The sequence below is a fragment of the Talpa occidentalis genome, unplaced genomic scaffold, assembly GCF_014898055.3.
Source record: "Talpa occidentalis isolate TD23 unplaced genomic scaffold, MPIMG_talOcc4v2.1 talOcc4.16, whole genome shotgun sequence".
NCBI classification, from domain to species: Eukaryota; Metazoa; Chordata; class Mammalia; order Eulipotyphla; family Talpidae; genus Talpa; species Talpa occidentalis.
In genome coordinates this window covers 12,264,067-12,288,457 of record NW_023601653.1, presented here as the reverse complement: position 1 = coordinate 12,288,457, position 24,391 = coordinate 12,264,067, and the positions used below count along the sequence as shown (strand labels likewise).

The window sequence follows — 24,391 nt, the reverse complement described above, 5'->3', positions numbered from 1 at the left end:
CTCCTGTCTCTGCTCTGGCTCTGTGGCACCCAGGACGAAGTAGTAATCCTCTTTGTGCCTTGGCCTTCCTATCTGTAAGATGGGGACAATACTATAATGCACTACTTCATAGGAAAACTATGAGGTTAAATGAACTGATACATGTGATTTTCTAAGACTAGTACCCAACACATAATAAAACCTGTATTGTTCAGCTGCAAGCCCAGGGGAGTTAGTATGATTTTTTGCTCTGCCCTTAGCTCAACATAGCGCAGGGAGCAGAGCGGGAAGTCTTCCGGCAAGTCTAGGAAACCTGCCACTTATTTTGATATGTGCAAGCATTTTCTCTCTCAGAGCCTTAGTGCTTTATCCGCAGAATGGATCAAGCCATCTTCCTATCGTATTGCACGCATGAAATGCTGGAGTCAATGCAAGACATCTGAGCACACTGACGGGTCCATAGTAAATGCTTACTGGTGTTAACCAGTAAGAGGACAGAGATTTTGGGGCCTCCCTGGTGGCACAAGGGGTTAAGATGCAGCCTATGAAGCTGTCCGCAGCCATTGCAGCACGAGTTCGATCCCCGGCCAGGGAAGTACCCACATGGCGCAGCAGACCTCTCCTGTCTCCCCGCTGCTCCCCTCAGCAGTGTACTTCAGTCAGTCTGCCTGTTCTGTTCGCCGCTCTGTCTCTAGTGAATCCTCTCACCCCTCTCGCCTGTACCCCAGCTCTTGTGTGCATGAATAAATAAGTCTTTTTTTAAAAAACAGATGACAGATTTTAATGACAATGACACAAAAAGAGGAGGAGAAAGAGGAGGGGGAACAGGAAGAAACAGGGAGACTGAAGCTAGTTCTGATACTAGCACATCAAATCTTGGGCCTCGGTTCCCCCTCTATAAAACATGGGCTGTCAGACTCACTTGTTGCTGCAATCCCTTTGGGGGTTCATATTCTGGGACCTGGGAAGGCCTGAAGACACTTGAAAATACACTTCCAAATTCTGGAAGAAGCCCCAAGCTGCCAGCTGGTGACTGAGCACCCGGGACAACGACAAGAGACCCTCCGTGAAGCTCAGCTTCGTGTAGCTTCTGAACAACAGGGACAGGACGGGACCTTGCAACTTTTCAGAGAGGAACCAGCGACACCCAAGATCTACATCACAGGAACTCAGGACACTGTGGGCTTCCTGCCCGCAATGGTGGGGCAGTTTCTGCATAACAGAAGGCTTTCCAAACTGAAATTCTACATCCGGAGTGTGTGAGAGCCTAGGATGAGGACATTTGCAGACATACGGCATCCTCCAAACTGTGCTGCTGCTCATCTTACCTCAAAAAAAAAAAAAAACAAAAAAACAAAAACAAAAACAAAAAAACTACTAGAAGATGCGCTCCCATGAAAGCAAAGGGGTAGAAGAAGAAAGAGAATCTCGATGCTGTTTCTCAGCTCACCCATGTTACCAGCACTGCCGCCTGCCGTCGGGCCGCCTGCCGTCGGGCCTGCTGATATTAAGGTGGGATGGTACTGGGCAGGAGGAAACGTATCCTTGTCCCCGTGTGTGGTGGGGAAGGCAGGGAAAGAGAGGGAGGCATTAGGTAATGCTAAGATGGAGAAAAATCTAGAAAGTGTACATCCGCATGCTGTCTAGAAATATGGACAGAAACTCCTAAAGCATCGGTTGGAGACCTGTGGCCATAGTTCCTCGCTCCACTTGCTTGAAAAAATTCAAAAAATAAAAATGTTTTTTAAAAATGAAAGAAAATAAAAAACACACTTGCAGTTCAATGTGTCTGTCTCGCTTGTTTCTGCGCGGGTAACGAGGACACCTGCCCAGCGCCCCCAATGCAGGAGGCCTTCCCTTCTGTTCTCTCACCATGGAAACAGGTCTCCACCCTCCCCGCCAAGCTGTCCAGCTTGGGCCCAGCCACCACCAGAGGGCAGCAGAACCAGCATATTTTTCATATTTCAGCCCTGACCAACTTTGCCTCCGTAGTTGGTGGCTAGGCCAGTGGCGAAGGCCAGACCTCTTGCCGGCAGAGCCACCGGGTTGGGGTGGAGGTTGGAGAACTTGAGAGGGCTGCAGAAACCCAAGGAGTCAAGTCTCGACAGAGGAAACTAAGTCAAGGCAGCCCGCCCAGCCCCGGGCCTCAGAGGTCTGCCCCTGTCCAGAGTCTGGGAGGGACACCCAGGAAGCCCTGTGAAGCCGTGGGGCGCCCACCCAAGTCCCGGGGCTTCTGGTGGCTGCTGGTCATCATCCATAAAAGGCCCAGGGCACAGCCAGGCTGGAGAAGTGGCAAAATTTCGTGGCGCATGCCTGGGTCCAAATTCCAAATCGCACTCAGCTTCTTTGAGACTGGTCCTCGATGCAGATGCCTTAACTGCTTGCTGCCCAGCCTCCTATCTGTAGATGGTGATGATAACTGCATGGACTTCAGAGGATTGATGCGAGAACTAGACAAGCTCGTGCATGAGCAGAGCATGGGAAAGCGCTTGGCACACAGCACCGGCTTGCCTTATTCAGCGTATTATTATCATCCCTGTAGAAGGCAGAGGGACTCTGGGTGCGGCTGGTGCACTTTCTCCAGGCACCCAGCCCAGCCTTTGCATCTGCTGCTGAACCTTCCAGGCCTCCCTACAGGTTGGCATATTATGCCCTCTGTGGCCCCTGGGTACAGCTTATGTGTCATCTGGGGGCAGAAGGAGGAGTCAGGTTTGGACTAATGTGGGTTTTAAAAAAATATTTATGTTTGTAGAAGAACTGGAGTGTAGGCCAGAGGTGTGGGGGTGGGGGAGTGAGAGGAGTCACCAGAGTGGGGAGCAGAACAGGCGCATCTACTTAAATACACTGCTGAGGGGAGCAGTGGGCAAGACAGGAGAGGTCTGCTGTGCCATGTGGGTAGCTCCCTGGCCGGGGATTGAACTCAGGCCTTAGAGGTGATAGAGCTGAGACTTAAGCCCTAGGCCACCAGAGAGGCCCATTGTTTGGGACAGAGTGTTCAGGAAGGTCCAGACAAGCCTTAGGAAGTGAGACCAGGGGAAGGAAAAGTTCCAGGGCTGGGAAGCACAGAGGTGAGGATCAAGTTCCTGATGTGGCTCAGATCCTGGGGGAGACTAAGCAAGACACCGGGTACTAAAGGTGGGGAGGCTGCCAAGGACCCCCAGACAAAATCACAACCCAGCCTTTACATCTGCACCCACACCTCACACTGTGCAAAGGGCTTGCGCAGCCTGGACTGGAAGCAGCAGGTCTGGGTTCAAGTTCTGTTTTCCCCAGCCACTGAGGGGGACTCAGAGCAAGTTATGTGATTCCTGGCCTCTGGCTTCTTATCTGTGAAATGGGTCTGGCTGCCTGCTTGGTTGGACTAAGAAGAACTGGACCCACAGTAGATGGTTCTGGGCCTCATTTGAAAAGACAATCCAGAGATTGTAGAAAAGTGAGTAGGGTCGCACAGGTGGCTGGAGGCAGGGCTGGAGCTCACCCCTGCACCCCCACCCTCTGCAGTTGGATTCTTCCCATTTTCCCAGCCCCAGCGTGTCCTAGAAAGTTGCATTTTTTGAGAGCTTACTATGCACCACATAACATGCTAAGCAATTTTGCCTCAAACTGTATGAATCTGTCATTCATTTACACAGTACATAATTTGGAGGTACATCCTCACACCTCCACGTGTGCCTGTGTCTCCCAGCACTGCCCTCCACCAAACCTCCCTCCATGTCAATATCCTACCCCACTTCCCTCCTCTCTTTTAATTCTCAAAGGAAATCTAGGGGGTAGACGTTATGCTTTCTGCTTTACCGATGAGTAAACTGAGTCTCAAAGAGATGAAGTGACTTTCTCAAGGTCACTGAGCTCACAGAGCCTCATGAGAACCTCGCAGCTGGCGCAGTGAACCCACTGGGTTGGCTTAGAATAGGTAGTAATTGTGGGCCTTTATTTTTAGATTCCTTCCCCCCACCCCCACTTTGGGAGGGAAGGGAGGTGACATACTAGAGCAGGAATCTAAAAGTCCTTGGAGAAAATCCTTGGGTCAACTTGGGGTCCTCTCCCCTTGCATCCCAAGCCTCCCTGGATTTAGGGGCAGAACTTTTTAACTCTTAATTCTTGGCTCTTCAAAGAGACCTCCACGTTTCCTTTCTCTTCCTCCATGAAGGTGGCAGGACTCTCCCCTATGCAATCTCACTCTCAGGGCTGGAGCTGGAGGCTGACCCCAGCGACCCAGGCCTCTGTTTTGAAAAGTTAAATCAGATTAGCTCATTAATGACCTCGGCAAATACCTCTGCGGTGGGCTGGCCTCTGCGAGCTGCCCCATGGCCTCACGGGTGGCTGGGCTGGGCAGTTAATGAATGACTTGGGCAGGATGGTGCAACAGAGGCCCTCTGTGAAGCCAGAGGCATCCGGGTGGGGGGGGCGATCATTAATAAATATTGATTTGGCTCCAAGGGAAGCAGCCCGAGGCTGAGCTGGCTCTGGACACCCACGTAGTGGTCTCATTAAGTTGGGGTCAAATGCTCAGCTTGGATGCCAAGCAGAGGCTGGACAGGGAGGGCTCCTGAGCCAGAGGCCCCCACGGGCCTAGCTGGAGCTGCTTCCTGGCCAGCGGGTCAGAGCAGTCCTATTAAATTTATAGCAGTTCAAGGTGCAAGCTGAGTCCTATCGAACCCCCTCCTGCCTCCACAGACATTCACCAGCCCCAGGGCTTAGCCAACCAGGCACCCAAGCTTGCCCCAGACTTCTGCCCAGTCTGTCTCAGGGAGGACCATAAATCCTTCATGTCCTTGGCCCAAAATAGAAGGATGCTTTCATCCTCTCCTTTCAGGCTCCTGGATGTCTCCTCCAAGGTCATGGCCTCCAGCCCCCCAAAAACGGTCAGCATGCTGGTCCCACAACTCTCCCCGAGGGCGAATTGATCTGCCAACATCCTGTGGGATCAAGACGTTGGGGTTTTATTTTTCTCCTTTCCTGAACTTCTACTTTCTTTCTGGAGAAAGAAGAAAGCCCTGCGGGGATGGGTGAGCCAATGCTGACTGAGGGTGCTGAGCTCCCTTCCTCCCAGGGAAAGCAGAGGCTGGGATGGGTGGGTTGAGGGTCTGCTGCGATCACTGACGGGATGGCTAAGTATTTGCTCTCTCCATCCACATGGTCAAATGAGAATGAGAACCAGGTGGATAAAAAGAACGCAGCTGAATTGAAAGAATGAAAATCTATTGAAATGAATGAACGAATGAAGTCAGTAAATGGTCTGATTGAAATGATGAAGACATCAGAGCATGACCTGCAGGACCTCCTACTCCAACCACCAGACTAAACTGGGGTATCTCCCTGATGCTCCCTTTAAGATGTCATGTATCTCAAGATCCTTGAATACCAAATTCTGCACTGATACCAATTTCTTCCTCAGATACCAAATGTAGCACACAAAATTCTGCCTCAGGCTGCTTCCCCTAGAGCCAAATCAATATTTATTAATGATCATCTCTCCCACACAGGCCCCTCTGGCTTCAGAGCAGGCCTCTGTTGCACCTCACCTGCCACTGACAGCTAGGGTAGGGTCAATCTACATCAGGGAAAAACAAATGCATGCAAACCCTCTTCCACTTTATGTCCACCTCTCTCCAGAGTCTTTTTGAGGTCCTGTTCCTCCTGCCCCAACCCCCCCAAGATTGGCATCAACTTAGCTCCCCGCCCCTGCATGAATCAGCCCATATAATCACTAGATTATAAGGCACACGTGTCTCAGCACCATCACTATCTTTTTCTCTCCTGTATCCCTGTCATGTGTCATTGATTCACTCAATACTCAATCAATAGCAATGAGTGAGTCAATGGTCATCTGAATTAAGCCACAAAGGTGCCTGAAAGTGAAGACAGTGGCACACTGACTGACGATAGTGAGTAAGGAAGAAATCCCCAAGAGTCAGGATTTGAACCAGTAAGGGCGATATCATTTATAAAATATTAAGGAAAAGAGAGAATTTCGGAGAAAGAATGGTGTCATATGCCAAAGCAACTGTAACAAGCATGAAAGCAAACCAGGAAAGTGGTGATTGGGGATTGGATGCTGTCAGAATGGTCTGGAAGAAATAAAAGGAAGGAGGAAGGAAGGAAACCTTAGAAGCTGACCTTCCACCTCTCAGACCACTGCCATCTCCAGTATAGCTGTCAGCCAGGCACAACATGTAAACCACGTTGACAGGAAGTAATAGGCAGAAATGAGAGCTTATTCCCAGGGCCCTTCACATCATTATGAATTGTCTCCACTCCCTGGCTGCTAGGTGAGGGGGCAGCTGCCAGCAACTCCCAGTCTATTCCTAGCCTGGTGGGGTCCATACCCACGGAGATGGTAGTGGCAAAATAAACCCTAAAAACCTATTGTTAAGCTGTGGTTTCAGATCATCGAATTCCCTTCTTCCTGACGCTTGGGCATGTCTAAGCTCCATCTGACTCTAGCAAGTTCAACTCAATCCATCAACTGCCCTAAACTGCAGAGTATCTTGCTTTGAGTCCTAGCTGCTTGCCTTGAGTCCAAAAAAGTGGCAGGGAGTGTCTTAGCTCTATTCACTGATAAGAAAGACACAATTTGGTCACCAGCTGGAAGGGTGGTCCAGTTGGCTGGGACTCAAGTCCAGTTGGCAGTGTACAGTGGTTCTTGATTCTAAACTCATTGTTCTTTTTGAGTCCCTGTGATGCTTCTTCCTCAGTCCAACATGGATAGCAAATTGAGATGCAGCTATAATCATTTCATAGCCTCTTTTACCTCCTTTGATTGAGGGAACACACTTGTCCCACAGAGAAAGGGCGTGCTCACTCTAACTCCTGTCACTTTCACGGTCTTTTGGATTGACTCAAATAACAGGCCGTGGGGCCTTTCTTTTTCAAAAATCATGAGTTTTTCTTTGTGGCCTTGCCTCAACCATAGGATTCACTGGATAACCTTAGGAAGGCCTCAGGGATGAGTTTACTGACCATTTTACATGGCTCCTTCACACCAACAGCTTATGCAAGCAAGGTCATAGAATATCTGAGCTGTCCTCACTCTGTAGCTGGGCAAAGCAAGGCTTGCAGAAGGCAAGAAATGCCCAGACAGTGATAGCCCAGGATTGAACTAGGACAGTGAATTCAAAATCCATGCTGCCTGCCATAAAAGTTCACCTCTGTCTCATTGTCTAACACTGAAGATGAGGCTAACACTACCTGCTGGCTCTAGTTATCCAAGTGGGAACTTGCAAAGCTTTAAAGACACAACCTAACGGGGAAGAATTTTGAAAACACTAAGGTTTGCAAATGAAGCACTACGATTTGCAAATGAAGCATTCCTCTTGGAATGGAGAGAACCTGTTTATAATTTTATGATCTCCTTTAGATTGAAGTTTTGTGACCTGGCAAGGGGACAGGCTCGAGTAATAGCGGTTGCTCAGGTTCTTCCCTGGCCGGCAAGTAGAGTTGCCTCTGACACACTGCAAGAGAGCCAAGCTTCCACCACCCGTAGAAGCTTCTTCCAGTTCTGAGTTGGTACCACCTCCCCCTGCCTGGGTGAGCTTGTCCTCTCAGCTGCAGGTCTGCTGGTTTCAAAGGTCTCAAGGGGTCCATCTGCTGAAATGAGAGTCCCATCTTCAGCAGGCAGGACTCTGGCAACATCAACGCATCCAGCAAGCATACATCCAGCAAGCACCCAAGAGCAACAGAGGCAGTCAGCCTTGTGTTTTTACAAACATGCAGATTCTTGGTCTCCTGTAGACCCAAGGTCATGGGCATCTATAGTCTTGACAGGCATGTGTGGACCCAAGTGTAATGTACTTGGGACATCTGGAATTGAGGAGAGGGCAAAGAGAAGAGGGAACCACAGACCAGATGCACAAAAGGAAAGGAAAGAGGAAAGACAGACACAGGTGATGGGAATGAGGAAAATCCCCCGTCATCTGAACTCAACTCCAGTTCTTAGCAGCTGCTCCCCAAAGGTCGTCAACTCCGGGAAATCTGACACACTTTGAAAATCTTCTCTCTTAAAAACTATGTATGCTCGCACACGTATGCCACTTTGCCCACACCCCTAGAGGCTTTTCTGGCTACTCCGAGCTTCCCTACCATTCCTTTCCCCAGTATGGATCTGCAGTTTCAGTTTTATCACAGCCTAGCTTTTCAGGGGAGCAATACTGAAGCAGAAAAGAGAAAATGCAAGAGGGCTGGCAGGGAGGGTCACACATGATCAAGGGGGGAAGTCGAATGATGTTACTTTAGTCTTCTCACAATATTTTGCCCTTCAATCATTGCTTTTGGAACTGATCCAAATAAAAAAGACATAAAATCAGTAAGTGCCTCCAGGCTAAAAATGAATGTAGGTACATAGTTAGACAGGTAGGTGGGTGGGTGGATGGATGGATGGATGGGTGGATGGCCTTTCTGCTTCTACAGAAAGTTCAGTTGTGCTGGCAAGTCTAGACTCCCTTTGCTTGAACCCCAGGATCCTTATCACCACAACTTGGACAAAAGCCACTAAATACCCACTTGGTCTTGGAAAATAACTCCAAGCAGATACATTTCTCAAAAGGTAATGATCTGATACCTCTGTCTATCCAAGAGGCTGTGTCCGTCTGCTTCTCCTGGCTACAATCTGTCTCCAAGTAGGAATTTTCCATCCCCCGCTAAATGTAATGTTATGCAGACAACTCAAAGGGAAAGGTAAAAGGATTAGTAGATTGATCGATGGAAGATATTAATGCTCTTTCATGTTGGGTTGAAGAAGGATTTGAGGTCATCAGGAGAGAGGGTAGCAGAATAGACCTCAAGTATTCAAAAGACTCTCTGGATTAAAATCCTATTAAACTCACATCAGCTTCTCCAGGAGGCATTTTAGAAGGTTGGGGTTTCTTTAACATGTCACCATAATTAACCTTCCCTTAAGCTGTTTTGGGTGGGGAACTTTAGCAATTAAGAAACTGAAAACTTTCATTTTCAGTCGCCCACATGGCCTTTTGAACGATTTAAAAACTAGAGCTGAAAGTAGTTGAGTGTAATTAATTTGAGGGGTTCAGATCTCCCAATTCAACCTGCTGTCAGACTTGCCCCTGGGATCTGAGCCCCTCAATAGAAAGGGCATTTTGTTGAGTGAAAGAATCAAAGGTTTGGATCTATGATGATTCTTTTCTTTCTCTAATCATTCTCCCACTGAGTTTTATGGAAAGAACAACTCTTCAGAGGGAAGGTTATTTCCCCTAAAAGGAGATCTGTTTCTGGGCCCAGACACCAGTTCACAAAAACTGGCGAGACCCCCAGAGACCCAAGGGGCTGTTGTCTCCCAGCAGGTGCGGGGCTGTGCTGTTGCAGCCTCCTGGCCCCCTGGCAGTGGTTCTGGGATGCAGCAGCCAAGCATCAAAAAAAAAAAAAAAAAAAAAAGTGGGGGTGTGGTTGGTCAGGAAATTCGTGTTGTTTTTAAAGAGTTTCTCTCAGCAGCTTTTTCTTCACTGCGTGAAATATCAACCCAACTTCAATATCAAGTCCTGCCCAATCCCAACAGCCTAAATCCACTGCAGCCCTGTCCTGCCACCCATTCACCTGTGTCCCATCACCTTTACCAGCCTGTGAGTCTTGAAACCCTGCAGCTCCTCCGCTGTCCTGGCACAGGGCAGCAGTCTGCCTGGCTCACCCACCGCTGTCAGCCTCCACTCTGTGCCTAGAGGCAAGTCACGGCCTCTCCTGCTTTACAATGCCAAATTCAGGAGACTGTGGGCTGCGTGACCCCTGAGGTCATTTTCCAGTTCTCAGCCTCTCTGACAAAGTAGTATGTGGGCTGGTTTTCACGGATCCTGTATCCAAGCCATTATTTATAATCATGATAATAATGTAAGACTAGAGAATATCTATTAAGCCCTAAAACATGTTCTGAGCTGTTCTCAATGAGCCATTCAAATTATTTCATTAACCCCACGAAGCAGAGACTCTTGTGACTGATACAGAGGGGGATTGTGAAGGTCAGCAATTTACCCAAAGTCACCCCAAGTGCGGTGCACCCTGCTTCCGGAGTCTGAGCTCTGAACTATTCTCCCAACTCCCCATTAAGAACCTGCTTGCTGAGTCTTCAGTTCAGGCTGCCAGTTGTTTAACTGATCTACATACATCTTCCCTGCCTCCTCAAGGGGCCGCCTGCCTGCCTGTCAATTGCTTTGATTTCTGACCCCAGGGCCCCAGCTGGTCTGGCCTCCACCTGCTCTAAGCAGAGGCGCACTGGCCCCAGGATCCAGCAGGCCCTTTGTCCTGAGGGTCTGGGGAGCAGGTGGCCGGAAAAGCAAGATAAGACAGTCCTGGGGAGCAGCTCGGGAGGTGAAGAGGAAGGAAGGCAGAGAGGGCTGATCTGAGGAGGAATTCCAAATGCCCACCCTCCCGCCACCTGAGCCCATGAACATGACTGTCCACTCTTGGCAAGAACGGAAACCTGGGGTGACTTCCTTGTCTCTGTTGCAACTACAGGACAAGGCAGGAAGCGAGTTCTCCTGGGAAGGTCTCAGAGGCACTTGTGCTAAGAGGTGGGTCTGTCACCTGCTACCGCATCTCTGCCTATTAAAATGTCACTTGCAGCTCTAGAGGCCAAAATAAACTTGCTTTTAAGTCTTCAGTGTTTGGGGGGGGAAATTTCTCATTTTATAATGGAAAATCTTTTTTTGATCATTTAGGGGGAAAAAAAGCAGTTCATCTCAGCAATCACACTTGTAAGCACTTTCCCAAATGAGCTGAAAACTTATGTCCACCAAAATAACCTGCACATGGATGTTTATAACAGTTTCATTCACGATTGACAAAATTTAGAAGCAACCAAGATGCCTTTCAGTAGATGAATGGATAAACAAACTGTGGAGTCCACATAACAGGACATTATTCTGTGATAAAAGAAATAAGCTATTACATCACCACAAGACTTGGGAGAACTTTAAGTGCATGTTGCTAAGTGAAGGAAGCCTGAAACGCTACACACTCAAAGAGCCCAACTAAATGACATATCTGAAGAAGTTAAAACGATGGAGACAGTAAAACAATCAGGGGTTGCAGGAGGGAGCAGGTATGGAAGAAGGAGGGCACCAGAGTTGCATTTTTAGAGCAGTGAAACCATCCTGTAGGAGCTGGGGTGGTGGACACACAGCACGATGCATTTGTCAATGCTCCACTAATTGCAAGATGTTCATCACGGGGAAATTGGGAAGGGAGGGTGGCAGAGGAGAGGGGAACTCGTCATACTTTCTGTGCAATTTTTCTATAAATAAAGTTGCTTTAAAAAACTAATATGTAGGGGCCTCCACAGTGGCGCAGCGGGTTGAGCGCAGTGCTGTGAAGTTGTCTGCAGCCTCTGCAGCACTGGTTTGATTCCCGCCCGGCCAGGGAGAAATCCACATGGCGCGGCAGACCTCTCCTGTCTCGCCCGCTGCTCCCCTCAGCAGTGTGTTTCAGTAGATCTGCCTGTTCTGCTCCCCACTCTGTCTCTGGTGAATCCTCTCACCCTCCCGTGCCTCTAGCCTGTATCCCAGCTCTTATATAAATAAATAAATCTTTAAAAAAAAACTAATATATAGAATATAAAATAACTAAACTAAGAGTCATTTAAAGACAAGCTTAAACTAATCCTTTATAGCTGACTACAGGGCTGAAGCACCAACCAGGAGACTGGAGTGGGCTAAAAACAGAGAGGCAAAGAAGCACAGTGGTCTGTGGGGGTGGAATACGGGTGAGTGCATGGCGGGTACACAATGGTGGTGTCAATTGATGGGGGTACCCAAATATTACCTCAATTAACAATAAATAAATAGAAATGAGAATAAAAATAAAGTCATAAGAATAGTCCATCTGAATATGATTTAGACACTGTCATGCAGTCACCATATTTCTCTGTATTTCTTTAAGCGAAACATAATCATCACAATAACCACATAGTCTCTTTTCTCCACTGAAATGCTGTTCATTCCAGATCTCCTCTAATCCCTACAAAAGGGATTATAAACTTTGGAAATTTCCAGAACTCTGGAAATTTGAGTTCAGAGCAGTTCAAGGGACTTTTCAGGAATCTCCAGCCAATAAGGGGAGGAAGCAGGCCTTGAACCCAAGTTTGCCCAGCCTAAGCTCTTACTGGTAACTCCTGCATTCTTAGACCCTGCTCCCTGCAGGACCACCAATGGTCAGCATCGCAGGAAGGAGATAAGGAGCCAAGAAAGTATCTACAATGCCTCTGAGTATATCAGTGCAAGTAAGTTCCTACTTGCTAGGAACTCAAAATCGAGTGGAAGAGGCAGATTAAGAGATGGACAATGGCAATGAAAGCCGCTGGAAGAGGGGTCCAGGTAGTTCCCTGCTTTAGCATTGGCATGGGCAGAACCCTCAGGTAGGAATGAAGATCACAAAGGAATTTCTCTTAAAGTTGTAGTTACATAGAAAACAACCCAGAGGCTCTAACTATTCCATCTCTGAAAACAGATGGAATGAGAGAATAATAATTCCGGAAGGAAATAATGTATAAAATTAGTAGCAACAGAAAGAAAATGACTAAAATAAGAGCTACAAGGAGGAAGGAGAAAAAGAATTTTTACATGTCTAAAATATGCATCATCCAAGTCGCTGACCTACATCCTCCTACTTATGCCCCCAAAGGTCTTCGGGGTTGATATTATTTTTGCCATTTTTTAATAAAGAGAATATAGAGTTGCTGGTGTTGCCAAATGCTGCTATTTCTTACCTGTGTCTTTTTGCTTATCTCGGGAAAGCTCATGGACCGTGGCACCAATTTCATGCCTCAAGATCTTGATGATGTTTGTCAGGGTGGGCAAGCTGCGTTTATCCAGGTAGGTGAAAAATTCATATTCATCTTTCTTTAAGCGGGAAGGTCTGGATTCAATATGGGTCAGGTTGATATCATTCTCCTAGAATAGACAATTGGGAGTGTGAAGGGGGCAGACGATGGAATCAACACAGACCAACACACAAAACTAGAGCAAAACACACAACAAGGAAGGATGAAGAGTAACATTTTTTAAAAAATAAGAGTAGAGGTGGGCCTCCCTCGTGACAGGAGGGGCACTATGAAGCTATCTGTAGCCTCTGCAGCACACGTTCAATCCCCTGACCCACATGGCGCAGCAGACCTGCTCCCCTCAGCAGTGTATTTCAGTACATGTACCTGTTCTGCTCCCCACTCTGTCTCTGGTGAATCCTCTCACCCCTACACCTCTGGCCTATATGCCAGTTCTTGTAAGCATAAACAAATCTTTAAATAAATAAACAAATAAATAAATATAAATAAAAAATAAATAAGAGCAGAGGGAAAATGTTAAAATTGCAAATGTTGCTTACTTTCTCTTCTGCAAAGTCAAGTAACAAATGGCAAGAGGTGGGAGAAATAGTTGTGATGCCACAGAATTTATCACATGGAAATCTGCTAAAGGGCTAGAATTACAACCAAAAGAATTTGGTTTAATTCAAATGTCTAAGACAATGGTTGTCAAAACTATTTACATAGGAAACTCTCCTTTCACAAATGAAATCCCATGGAATCATAATAATAAGATCTCAATAAATAAGTAATATAAAAACCACATTATTTTTCTTGAGTTGATTCCATGGGAGTCAGGCCTATTGGGCTTAAACCAAAGTTCTTTTTTTTCCCCCTAAGATTTATTTATTTATTTATACAAGCACTGGGGTACAGTCAGAAGTGCAGGAGGGTGAGAGAATTCACCAGAGCCAGAGCGGAGAGCAGAACAGGTAGACACACTTCCTGTGCTTTCTTCCTCATGACCCCCAAGGGTGAATGGTGGAGCCATTACACATGAGCACCAGCTGCAGAGAACACACCCTGACATCTGGCCAGGTCACCCAGCAAGAGGGCCACCACTTCGGGGGAGGACATGAGGAGGGAAGGCTGGGGCAATGGCGGCTCCTCTGAAGCTTTCTAAGCACATGGAAGTAACTTCCTAAACAAAGCAGAGAGTTACGTCATCCTTCTTGGCTCAGGAAGAAGGGGCAAGCTCCACCTGCTATTTACCTAAGTGGAAACTTCAAAAGAAGAAGTCACCAGGGGCCTCCCTGGTGGCGCAGAGGTTAAGACGCAACCCATGAGAAATCTGCAGCCACTGCAGCACAAGTTCGATTCCTGGCCGACCAGGGAGAAACCCACATGGTGGGACAGATCTCTCCTGTCTCACCCGCTGCTCCCCTCAGCAGTGTACTTCGGTCCATCTGCCTGTTCTATTCCCCACTCTGTCTCGAGTGAATCCTCTCACCACCCCATGCATCTCTGGTCTGTACCCCAATTCTTGTATAAAAATAAATAAATCTTTAAAAAAAAAAAAGATTTAAAAAAAAAAAAAGAAGAAGTCACCAGCCCTGCCTGGTGGAGAACAGAGAACACAGCAGCAGAGCCAAGAACCAAGAGCCAGCACACCCCTGGCATGCTTATTTGAGGAAGGGTTTGGGAAGGTGGAGCTATAGGGGGCTGGAGGGGGTGGATGGGAGAGGAAGGGTTGGAAGGCAGGTTATAAGCTGCTGTGTTCCCCACCCACCCCCTCCCCTCACAGCTGCCCTGCCAGAGAGCTGGTCTTACTTTGGGAATAGACAAAAAACAATTTATGACCCATGACTCTGCGATTTTTACCAATTGGAGACCTGTGGGAAAATTTTCACCGAATTAAATTATAGGAATTAAACTAAATTCCTATAATAAGAGAAAGGTTGGGTCAGCTGCAGTGCCATCCCTCAGGGTTATGCAATCATTAGAAAATAATTAGCTGCAACAACATGCATAAAATGTGTCATTCTCCTTCCAAGATATGTAAATAGTGGTGGTCTCCAGATAATGGGGCTCAGGGTGAGAGGGTTTCCTTCTTTCTGTTTTTATTTATCATGCTCCAGCTTTTCTAAAAATAAAAATATTTGTGTTTAAAAAATAAAATATTTATTTTTAAAAATAAATTTATTTTATTTTTTAATTTATTTTTAAAAAATAAAAATATTTATTACTTTCATAATAAAATATTAATTTTGTGGTTATAATGACATCCACCTGGGAAAATATTTATCATACTTTTTAAACATTAAAACATGTATTAAAAAATTAAGGCCAGGCCTCCGCCTCAAAATAATATCTAGAATTAAATGCATCTGACTGGGTTACAATGAGAGTATATGTAACTTCTATTTATTTGCCAAAGGTCTTGTAATATACCCATATAATGAAAAGAAAAATCTATCTTTTAAATGTGAGTGAAGCTTCTGGCTAAGAATCCCAGTCAAATTCTTTATTTCTTTCCCAGTTGAATTAATTCGTTAATTACTAGGTGAGATTAGGGGTGACAGCTTTATCCCCGTGCTTTTCCAGGCTAAAGAACTTTCTTTTCCTGTGTTCTACATTGTTTCTTGCCACCAGAATGATGAGTGATTATAATGAAATGGGGCATATTTCATTTCAAGCTACCAAGGAGCAGACACAACTCCTGTGGCACTAATGGGCTACACCACAGTCGAACTGGGAACAAAGTGAGTTCTCATTTTATAGTGAAGTTTAAAACAGTGGAAGTCTACTCAGCTATGAAGAAGAATGAACGCTTGCCATTTGCAGCAACATGGATGGAACTGCAGGAGATAAAGCTAAGTGAAATAAGTCAGAAGGAGAAAAATAAATACTAGATGGGTTCACCTGTATGTGTAATGTAGAGAAAGAAAACAAAGGGTGATACAGAGCCAAACCAATAACAAACCCTAGAAGTCTGACTACAGAATTGAGACTACTGGAGTGAGCGGGAAGAGAGAGGGTGTGAAGGGGGCCAATGGACTATGGTAAAGGATTATGGTGCCGCGTTGGGTGTGGTGTGGTAACATATATGAAGGGGCGTGATCCTATACCTCTGAATCATATACAGTATCATAAACCAATGTTAATACAATGATTAAAAAAATAAGTAAGCTCTGTGATAGTAGTTGTCAAACATATACGGCTCTGAACCGTTTTGAAGTTAAGAACATTTTTCCATTTGACGATCTTCTCACTAAGTAAGTCAAGAGACCCACACAAAATATTTGGCACAGTGCCATTTGAATGGACCAAAAATGGAAACAGTCTCCTGGCAGAATATAGAAAGGAGATAAATGAGCAAGAATTATATATATAATATAAAATTTGATTTTTATATATAATATAGAATTTTATATATAGAATTTTATATATAATTTGAAATTATATACAATATATAATGCATGATTTGTCTGTAATTATATATATATAATATCAAAAGCAATGCTCCCCAGAAGGAGAGTTACAATATGATCTGAGGTCTACGAAGATGAAAAACTTGCAGAAGTTGCCATATAATACTGAGGAAGATGTGAAACAAAGTAGGAAAAGATGCAAGGAAGTAATATAGCTCAAGTTCCAATTAAGTTACCTCTGAGGAGAGAGGTGCATGGGAAGTTTCTACAATGTTTTATTTTTTTTAATGTTTATTTATTTATACAAGAACCGGGGTGCAGGTCAGAGGCACGGGAGGGTGAGAGAATTCACCAGAGACAGAGTGGGGAGAAGAACAGGCAGCAGGACTGAAGACACTGTTGAGGGGAGCAGCGGGCAAGACAGCAGAGGTCTGCCACGCCATGTGGGAATCTCCCTGGCTGGCCAGGAATTGAACCTGTGCTGCAGAGGCTGTGGACATCTTCACAGCACAGCGCTCAACCCGCTGCACCACCAGGGAGGCCCCCAATGTTTTATTTCTTAAGCAGGGACTCACATCTATGAGCTACATAGGTATTTGTTATATTATTACCTATATTTTAGTTTAAAAAGTAAGTATGTCATTTGGGTTATAAGCCCTCTTTTGCCTCCAGTGGAACTCAAGCTTCTTCTTATTTTGATTGATGAAGAAAAGTTCCATGTAAACATTTTACTGCTGATGGCTGTTCTGGACCCAAGGCCAGAAAAGTAAAATCAACCCTCGTGATTGACTCTTGGTCCAGTTCTGTTCACCAGGTCCAGGGGTCACTTAAAGGGACTTAAAGTCCAACCTTTGGAGTAATAAACACCATGTATCTGCCCAAATGTCCCCTCTTCAACCCAGCTGCTGTCCCCAGGAACGCTGAGGCTGGCAGGTGGTAAAGAATTGGAGGATTCCTTAACCTTGTTTATTCCCTCACCTTAAGTCACTTGTCTTCATTCTGGAATTGACAGACGAGGTACACTGCTGAGGGGAGCAGTGGGTGGCAGGAGAGGTCTGCGTGCCATGTGGGACCCTCGCCCAGTGGCCGGGGATCGAACCTGTGCTGCAGAGGCTATGGGCAGCTTCGCAACCCAGTGCTCAACCGCTGCACCACTGGGGAGGCCCTAAACCAAAGTTCTTAATTGAGAGTTGGGGCTTTCTACTGAGACAGTGGGACATTTTCAGGCTAGCGTATAGGGGCCTTGGTATATTACTAATAGTTTGGCTCCAGTTCACTAAAACATCTGCTTTGTTGGTCCTACCACCCAACCCACAAACAAACACAGTACATCTGCATCACTTTTATCAGCATCATTGCATTCTGATGTGACTAGCTGAGGTCTGCAAAACTGCAAGCCCATTGGCAGGCAATGTCATCCCTTAATGGAATGGTGAGTTTGGTGGGAAAGCTGGAACCTCATGTAAGAAAGCAAACTTGACCAAGCTGGGAGAAATCTGCTCTCCTGTTGTAGACCCTGGTTTTCCTTTGAGGAGCAAGGATGCCTATAGGTGTTCCTGGTAGTCAGGGGCTAAGAAAGCTTCGTCAGGTAGAGTCATGCCAGAAAAGTCAGGTAGTCTAGGCTCACAAAACTGTATGTCTCTATTTACTACTCTGAGCATTTACTGAGGTTTGTTAAATATCCCGGGTGTAGCTCTGCAATGTTCGGGAGCACTGAGGGGTGTCCTGTTCACGAAGCAAGGAATTGACTGTAGCAGCATTTAGCAACAGATTCATAGTGTGTAAGTGTGGGAAGTGTTTCTCCCTCTGTTGTCAGTGTTAGAGGAACTGGATAGATTTTATCTTGTGTCTCTGTCAAGGAAAGATAAGTTTATTTATACCATCATTTTGGCTTTGATTTTCCCCTGCCTTTTGTAAACTGTTTTTTAACAGTAGTAATGCTTGAAATTAATGCCTTCTAGCACCTTCTGTAGTAAAGATGCTGCCTTTACGTGGTTTGAAATATATTCCTATGATGTCTACAGTGTCCTTTTGTCCCCGAAGTAATAGAGAGTAGTACTCCTCATCCACAATGACCTTCAAATATTTGAATAAGACCATTGCTTCCTCGCTCCATCTCTCTTCCAGTCAGATAATCCTAATCCTTTAACTTTATCATGCAGCCAAGAATAACTTAAAGATCCCTGATTCTCCATGGCCCTCTGAAAATACACTGCCTAGATATATTGAGAGCAAACATTTATTGAATTCTTACTATGCACCAGATGTTCCTGTGTACTTTCCATATTGAGAGCAAACATTTATTGGATTCTTACTATGTGCCAAATGTTCCTGTGTACTTTACATGTTTTAATTCACTTCATTTTCATAACATTCTAAATAATACAAGTTTATTATTACTTTCATTTTAAAAATGAGGAAACCAAGCCACCAAAAACTTAAAGCACTTTCTTAAGGTCACCCAGGTTATCCCAAAGAGTTTAGCTCTAGACAGTATGGCCAGTGCTGTTTTACTCCTTAAAACTCCAAACCTAGATTATGACCAAGAGTCTAGCGCGCATAACTGCAAAACAGCCTAAGTTTAGTGGGATATTAGCATCTGTAAGATATTAATGGGTCTTGGGGGCTCCCTGTTGGTGCAAGGGGTTAAGACGCAACATATGAAGCTGTCCACAGCCACTGCAGCACGAGTTCAATCCCCGGCAGCCAGGAAGCAACCCACAAGACTTCTCCTGACTCGCCCACTGCTCCCCTTAGCAGTGTACTTTGGTCAATCTGCCTGTTCTGCTCCCCACTCTGTCTCTGGTGTATCCTCTCACCCCCCACACACCTCTGGCCTGTACCCCAGCTCTTGTATGCATAAATAAATAAATCTTTAAAAAATATATATTAATGGGTCTTGATTGGACGATGCAAATATGTCTACAAAATGGTAAGGGAGGAAACACTGTATTTGCTTCCTCTCTCCAGACACCCTATAGTCTTTATGTCTTTTAATTTAATTTTATTGAGGTAGCACTGGTTTGCAATATCATATAAGCTACAGTGCAACTTCTTACCTTTTCAAATGTGCGATAACACACCACACCTGACACCAGATTTCTAATATGCTCTACCTGGCAACATCCAGCCCCCTCTCTCTCCAACCCTCCACCCCTCCCCACCCCCCTCTGGTGGCCCCCATTTTATTGTCAGCATCTAAGGGTGCTTTCATTGTTTTGTTTCATCATGAGCTTCATTACTTCATATTTCATATATTAATGAAATAATATGGTATTTTTCTCTTTTTTTAACTTATTTGCCCAGCATAATCACCTCAAGTTCCATTCATGATGTTGCAAACAGGAAGATTTCATGTTTTTTCCATTGTGTATATATTCCACACATATCACAGTCTTTAATATGACTTTCTAAAATCTAAATCCCAGACATATTTATGCTAGGAAACGTTGTCTAATAAAACCCCAACTAACATGTTGAATTTGGTAGAGTATTGTTTAGTCAAACACGCCCTAAATTATAGTTGAGATTCTTTCCTTTGTTTTTCCATTTTTAACCTTAGATTTATTTTATATGGTGTAGAAATTGAGTGTTCACTGCTGCACAGACAACACACTTCATCAATCACCCAGTAAATGATAAGTTTCCTTCTCTGAAAACGATGGTTATAATAGCACCACTGATTGATCAGGAAAATTGATATTTTGGATAATGCCTTTTAAAGTAAATCCAGATACATACATGTGCACAAACATACACACACATCTTGGGTACATTTCATCCAGTTCTGGTAATTTAGTTACTTGTGGTTCATTTATTAGGTTGAAAACACACTGTTAATTAACTACTATTTAATTTATTAACTCTGACTAAAGCCTGACCTGTCAGGGGGGAAATGATTAACTATATCATACCAGGCTAAAATATTACACAGGAGAATTTTATGGATATATTCTTTCTCGCAAACAGTTTATCATTCAGAAGTACTCTACTCTACCTCTCTTCTCTACATTACTTGCTCTACTCAGCATCCCTTCCCACTTTGGATAGCCAAGGTTAATTTTTTTAATATACTTTTTTCCCATCAATTTTAGATTTATAGAAAAATTAAGAGGATAAGATAGTGAGTCCCCATAGAGTCACCACCAGTCTTCCCTGTTATTAACATATTAGTGTGGAATATGTGTTAGAATAATTGAGTCAGCTTGGCATGTTATCATAAACTAACGATCACACTTTAGTTGAATTTTTTTTAGTTTACACTTAATGTCTTATTTCTATACTGGTATCCCAATTTCTCACATATTCCTTCTTTTTAATACCTTGACAGTTTTGAGAAGTACAGATCAGGTATTTTGTACAATGCCCCTTCATTGAGATTGGATATTTTTCTTATAGTTACACTGGGGTTTGATCCCTTGGCTGAACTACCATTTATTGGTTTCTCCACTGAAAAGTTAGTCTCCCTCCATTTGGAAAAAAGTCCTATTTGGAAAAAAGTCACTGCATGGACTTTACTCAAAGAGCAGGCAATTAGTTACACTCTCCCTCTTCAAATGCAAAGTCTCTACTTACATTATTTGGAATTCTCCTGCTTGATAGATTATTTGGAATTCTCCTGCGAAGCTGAGCTAAAATCAATTCTTCCCAATTCCAGATCCTGGTCCTGTTTTTTTACTGTAGCCAACTAGAAAATGCACAGTAGTCCACTATGCCATTATTCAACTCAGAAATGAATAAAACATTTACCTCAAATAAGCGCAAGACTTTGGCCAGGGCACCAACTTTCTTCTTTGAGAGAAAAGATCAAGGATACAGCACCATTTTGATTGGAGTTGTCTTCGATGTAGCTTGTCTCCTAGAGGATTAAATGTACTCAGTTAAAATGTTTTCCACCGTTGAGTAACTTATTATGGTGAAACCTCTAAGGAAGAGGCAGGCATAAACTCTCTTTCAGTTAAGTCTTGGAATACAATGAGCTATTCTGCAGATAAGTCAAGGACAGTGATACTTTCAATGATGCTCCTAGGTCGAATTTCAGTTTGGGAAGCTTTGATTATTCACTGATGTCACCAGCCACTGTATAAATTCAATACCTTTTCAATACCTTTTCAGTACCTACCATGCCAGGTACAATTAAGTCTCTGAGAGATACAAATGCATGCATTTGTCCCATGCATTCTAATGTCCCACCCTTCAGTTCTTCAAAATCTGCCTTACTAAATACATACGCAACAAGCCAAATAACGAAAAGAAAGGTCCTTAGAAGTCTTCTAATTTGATTCAAAAGTGTCAAAACACTGAGAAATACAGGAAAGTGCTAAGAATAGAACACACACAGGTCTTGGTTTCCAAAAACCAGGGCTGGAATATTCTTTTCGATTTAACAGGAAGCACTTTGTGCAAATCCTTTAGCCTACTTAGTTTCCTCATCTGTAAGATCAAGCCCTGGCAAACAGTATTCAGACAATAAAAGCAAAAAGGATAAAATAGTTTAAATAGAATATTAAGAGAGTCTATACAAATGGTGGGAATTTTATAAATAAAAATACACAAGAATAACTTCTTGGCCTCAGGCAAAGACCTCAGGGAAGGATTAATTTATGCACACATGCTGGAATCTGAGATACTCAATTGTTGAAAAAGAATTACAAAATACTTAAAAGTATACAAATAACCTATGGGAAGGTGGATGTCTTAAACAAATCAGCAAAGAATGTCAAGGATCTAGTATTTTCTACATGCGTATGAGAGCAAACCGAAGTGGGATGAGGGTGGGCATTCCAGAAAAATGTTTGCCAAAACACATAAATTTGTAAATAAAATTTTAAATTAACTTCTATGAAAAAAAATACAAAGTTCCATTGCCCATAAGTAAACAGAATGTACCTAAGACTGAGACAGAACAAATATGCAGAGCTATTTCTCTTTTGTAAGCAAGTTAATGAAATCAGTGGAATGGACATTACATCATCTGAGTTAGGTCATGTTGGGCAGACTTTCCTAGAGACTCAACATAATAAGCTCTGCAAAATACTATGACCCTAAAGATAAAATTCTTTTAATTCAGAGAATCCAGGTTTGCTCAGAACCTCACTGGAAACAACGGTGTTGGAGCAGAAGCAAAATTATCAGCATGTATGACTAAGAGGGATCTTAATCCTTTTGAACTGATGTAGCCACATCTAAGGACCATGATGTTATCTTTCTAAAAATTTCCATCTACCATTTATTAACAACCTGTAATGTCCCATGCATTCTAAAAAGCATTTTATTTGGATTATTCCACTTAATTTTTATAACAATCAGGAAGGTAGGTTTTTATTTCTTTTTTTATTCCAAGTGCCCCCTATTATTGATAACAAAACTAAGACTTAGCATAGTAAGATGCCATAAATTCCACAGTGAGCACTGTGGTCAGCATCAGCCATGCTGTTGGGTCCAAGCATACTGTTTATGGATCACAACGTCCAGAGATTCTACCCAACTGTGTCCCTCTTCTAAACCCTGTTAGAGATGTCAGTCTTCTTTCTACCAGAGAAAACTGAACTCTTAGTCCTTTTTGGTTTCCTTAAAATGACACAAGATTCCCATTTCTAATACACTTGGCAAGCTTCCTTTCTGCTGGCCTCCAAGAAAAATATCCTCGATCTGCCTGAACCAATGTCTCCAAAGGCCAGGGAAATTTAGACTTGACACCCTCCATGTCATCTCCTTCCCACTTCTGTGCCTGTCCAGTTGATCACAAAACCAATCTGACCTCCAGTTGATCACGAAATCAATCTGACTTGTGGAGTTAGGCCTTCTTTGCTCCCACTGCCAGCTTGCTAAAATTGTTCTTAGTGATCTGCATTGTTCTAACCTGGAGAGATTGCTGCTAGTTTCCTTCTACTCAAAATTTTTCAGAGGTTCACTTGACCAGTAGGATAAAATAGCTTTCTTACATCAAGAGTCTCGGTGGTACTTCCACCCACAGGAACCTCCCCTCCAGCAAACTAGTTTTCTCCTTGTCCTTTCTTCATTAGGGTAAATGCTTTGCTTTCCCCACTTCCAAATATCTCATCCTACATTAAAAGCCCTCTTGGGTCTCAGCGCAGAAAAACTCTGTACTCCTCAGCCAAGGTGAGCAACCCATCCTCTGCCAAGGTGAGCAATCCCCCTCCTCCATCTGTGCATTCCATTTGGATTCATGGGGTTGATAACAGTTGATGCAGAGCTAGAGTTGTCTTCAGAATTCATCTAGCTCAACCCCCTCATGTTGCAAATGGAAAAACTATGGACCAAAGAGAGAAAGTGTGACGCACCTGAGATGACACAGGTGAGTGGAAGGTCAAGAACCCCAACTCCTACAGATCAAACATTCAATATGATTCTCTCCACTATGCATATCATGTCCATATTAAGACTAAGATGTCTCTTTCTTGCACACCAGGGGCTGCATTCCTGTCCAATCACCATACTCATTACCACTCCTAAAAGCCTTCATCTTAAGGGACCATGCCTGGCTCATTTCACTCTCTGCATTCCCTCATACACTTTCTAAATCAGGGTTTCTCAATAAGTGTTCCTTGGATCTCCACTCCAAAATTATCTGGAGATTCCTGGACCCACCCAAACCTATAAAATCAGAGTCCCTGATATTTTTCAGATATTCTTAGAAATATGAATAAAAATAAAATATTTATTTTATTTTTTTAAAAGATTCATTATTTATTTATACAAGCACTGGGTACAGTCAGAAATGCAGGAGGGTGAGAGAATTCACACCAGAGCCAGAGCAGGGAGCAGAATAGACAGACTGATGAAATACACTGCTAAGGGGAGCAGCGGGTGCTGCAGGAGAGGTCTGCCTGCCATGTGGGACCCTCGCCAGTGGCCAGGAATTGAACCGGCACTGCAGAGGCTGAGGGCAGCTCCGCAGCCCAGCGCTCAACTGCTGCGCCACCAGGGAGGCCCAGAAATCTTTATTTTAGAATCTGTATTTTCCAAAGCATCCCAGATAATTCTTAACCATGGACAGTTTAAAACCACTGATAAAAACACAGAATAATTTTTAATAATGACTTTTCACAAATGTATCTGCAAATTCATATCTACCACATGTGTCACTACTCTTTATTGTTATTACTATTAATAATAAGGCCTGCCATTGATCGAGTACCCATAGGTACCAGGAGTCACACTTGTGACTTTTAACAGTTAGTAGACATCATCATTGGCAGTAATTAGTATTGTTCTA

The 24,391-nt window shown here is 44.1% G+C and overlaps 1 protein-coding gene across 1 annotated transcript in view; it reads right to left on the bottom strand.

Moving 5' to 3' along the window:
- The window catches only part of PAH (phenylalanine hydroxylase), a 47,293-nt gene extending 26,016 nt beyond the window's left edge, over positions 1-21,277 (bottom strand). Inside the window, 4 exon segments of the mRNA XM_037515178.2 lie at positions 12,689-12,872; positions 20,902-20,937; positions 20,939-21,010; positions 21,260-21,277. Coding sequence (XP_037371075.1) covers positions 12,689-12,872; positions 20,902-20,937; positions 20,939-21,010; positions 21,260-21,277 — 310 coding nt within the window.
- Between the last annotated feature and the right edge of the window lie 3,114 nt (positions 21,278-24,391).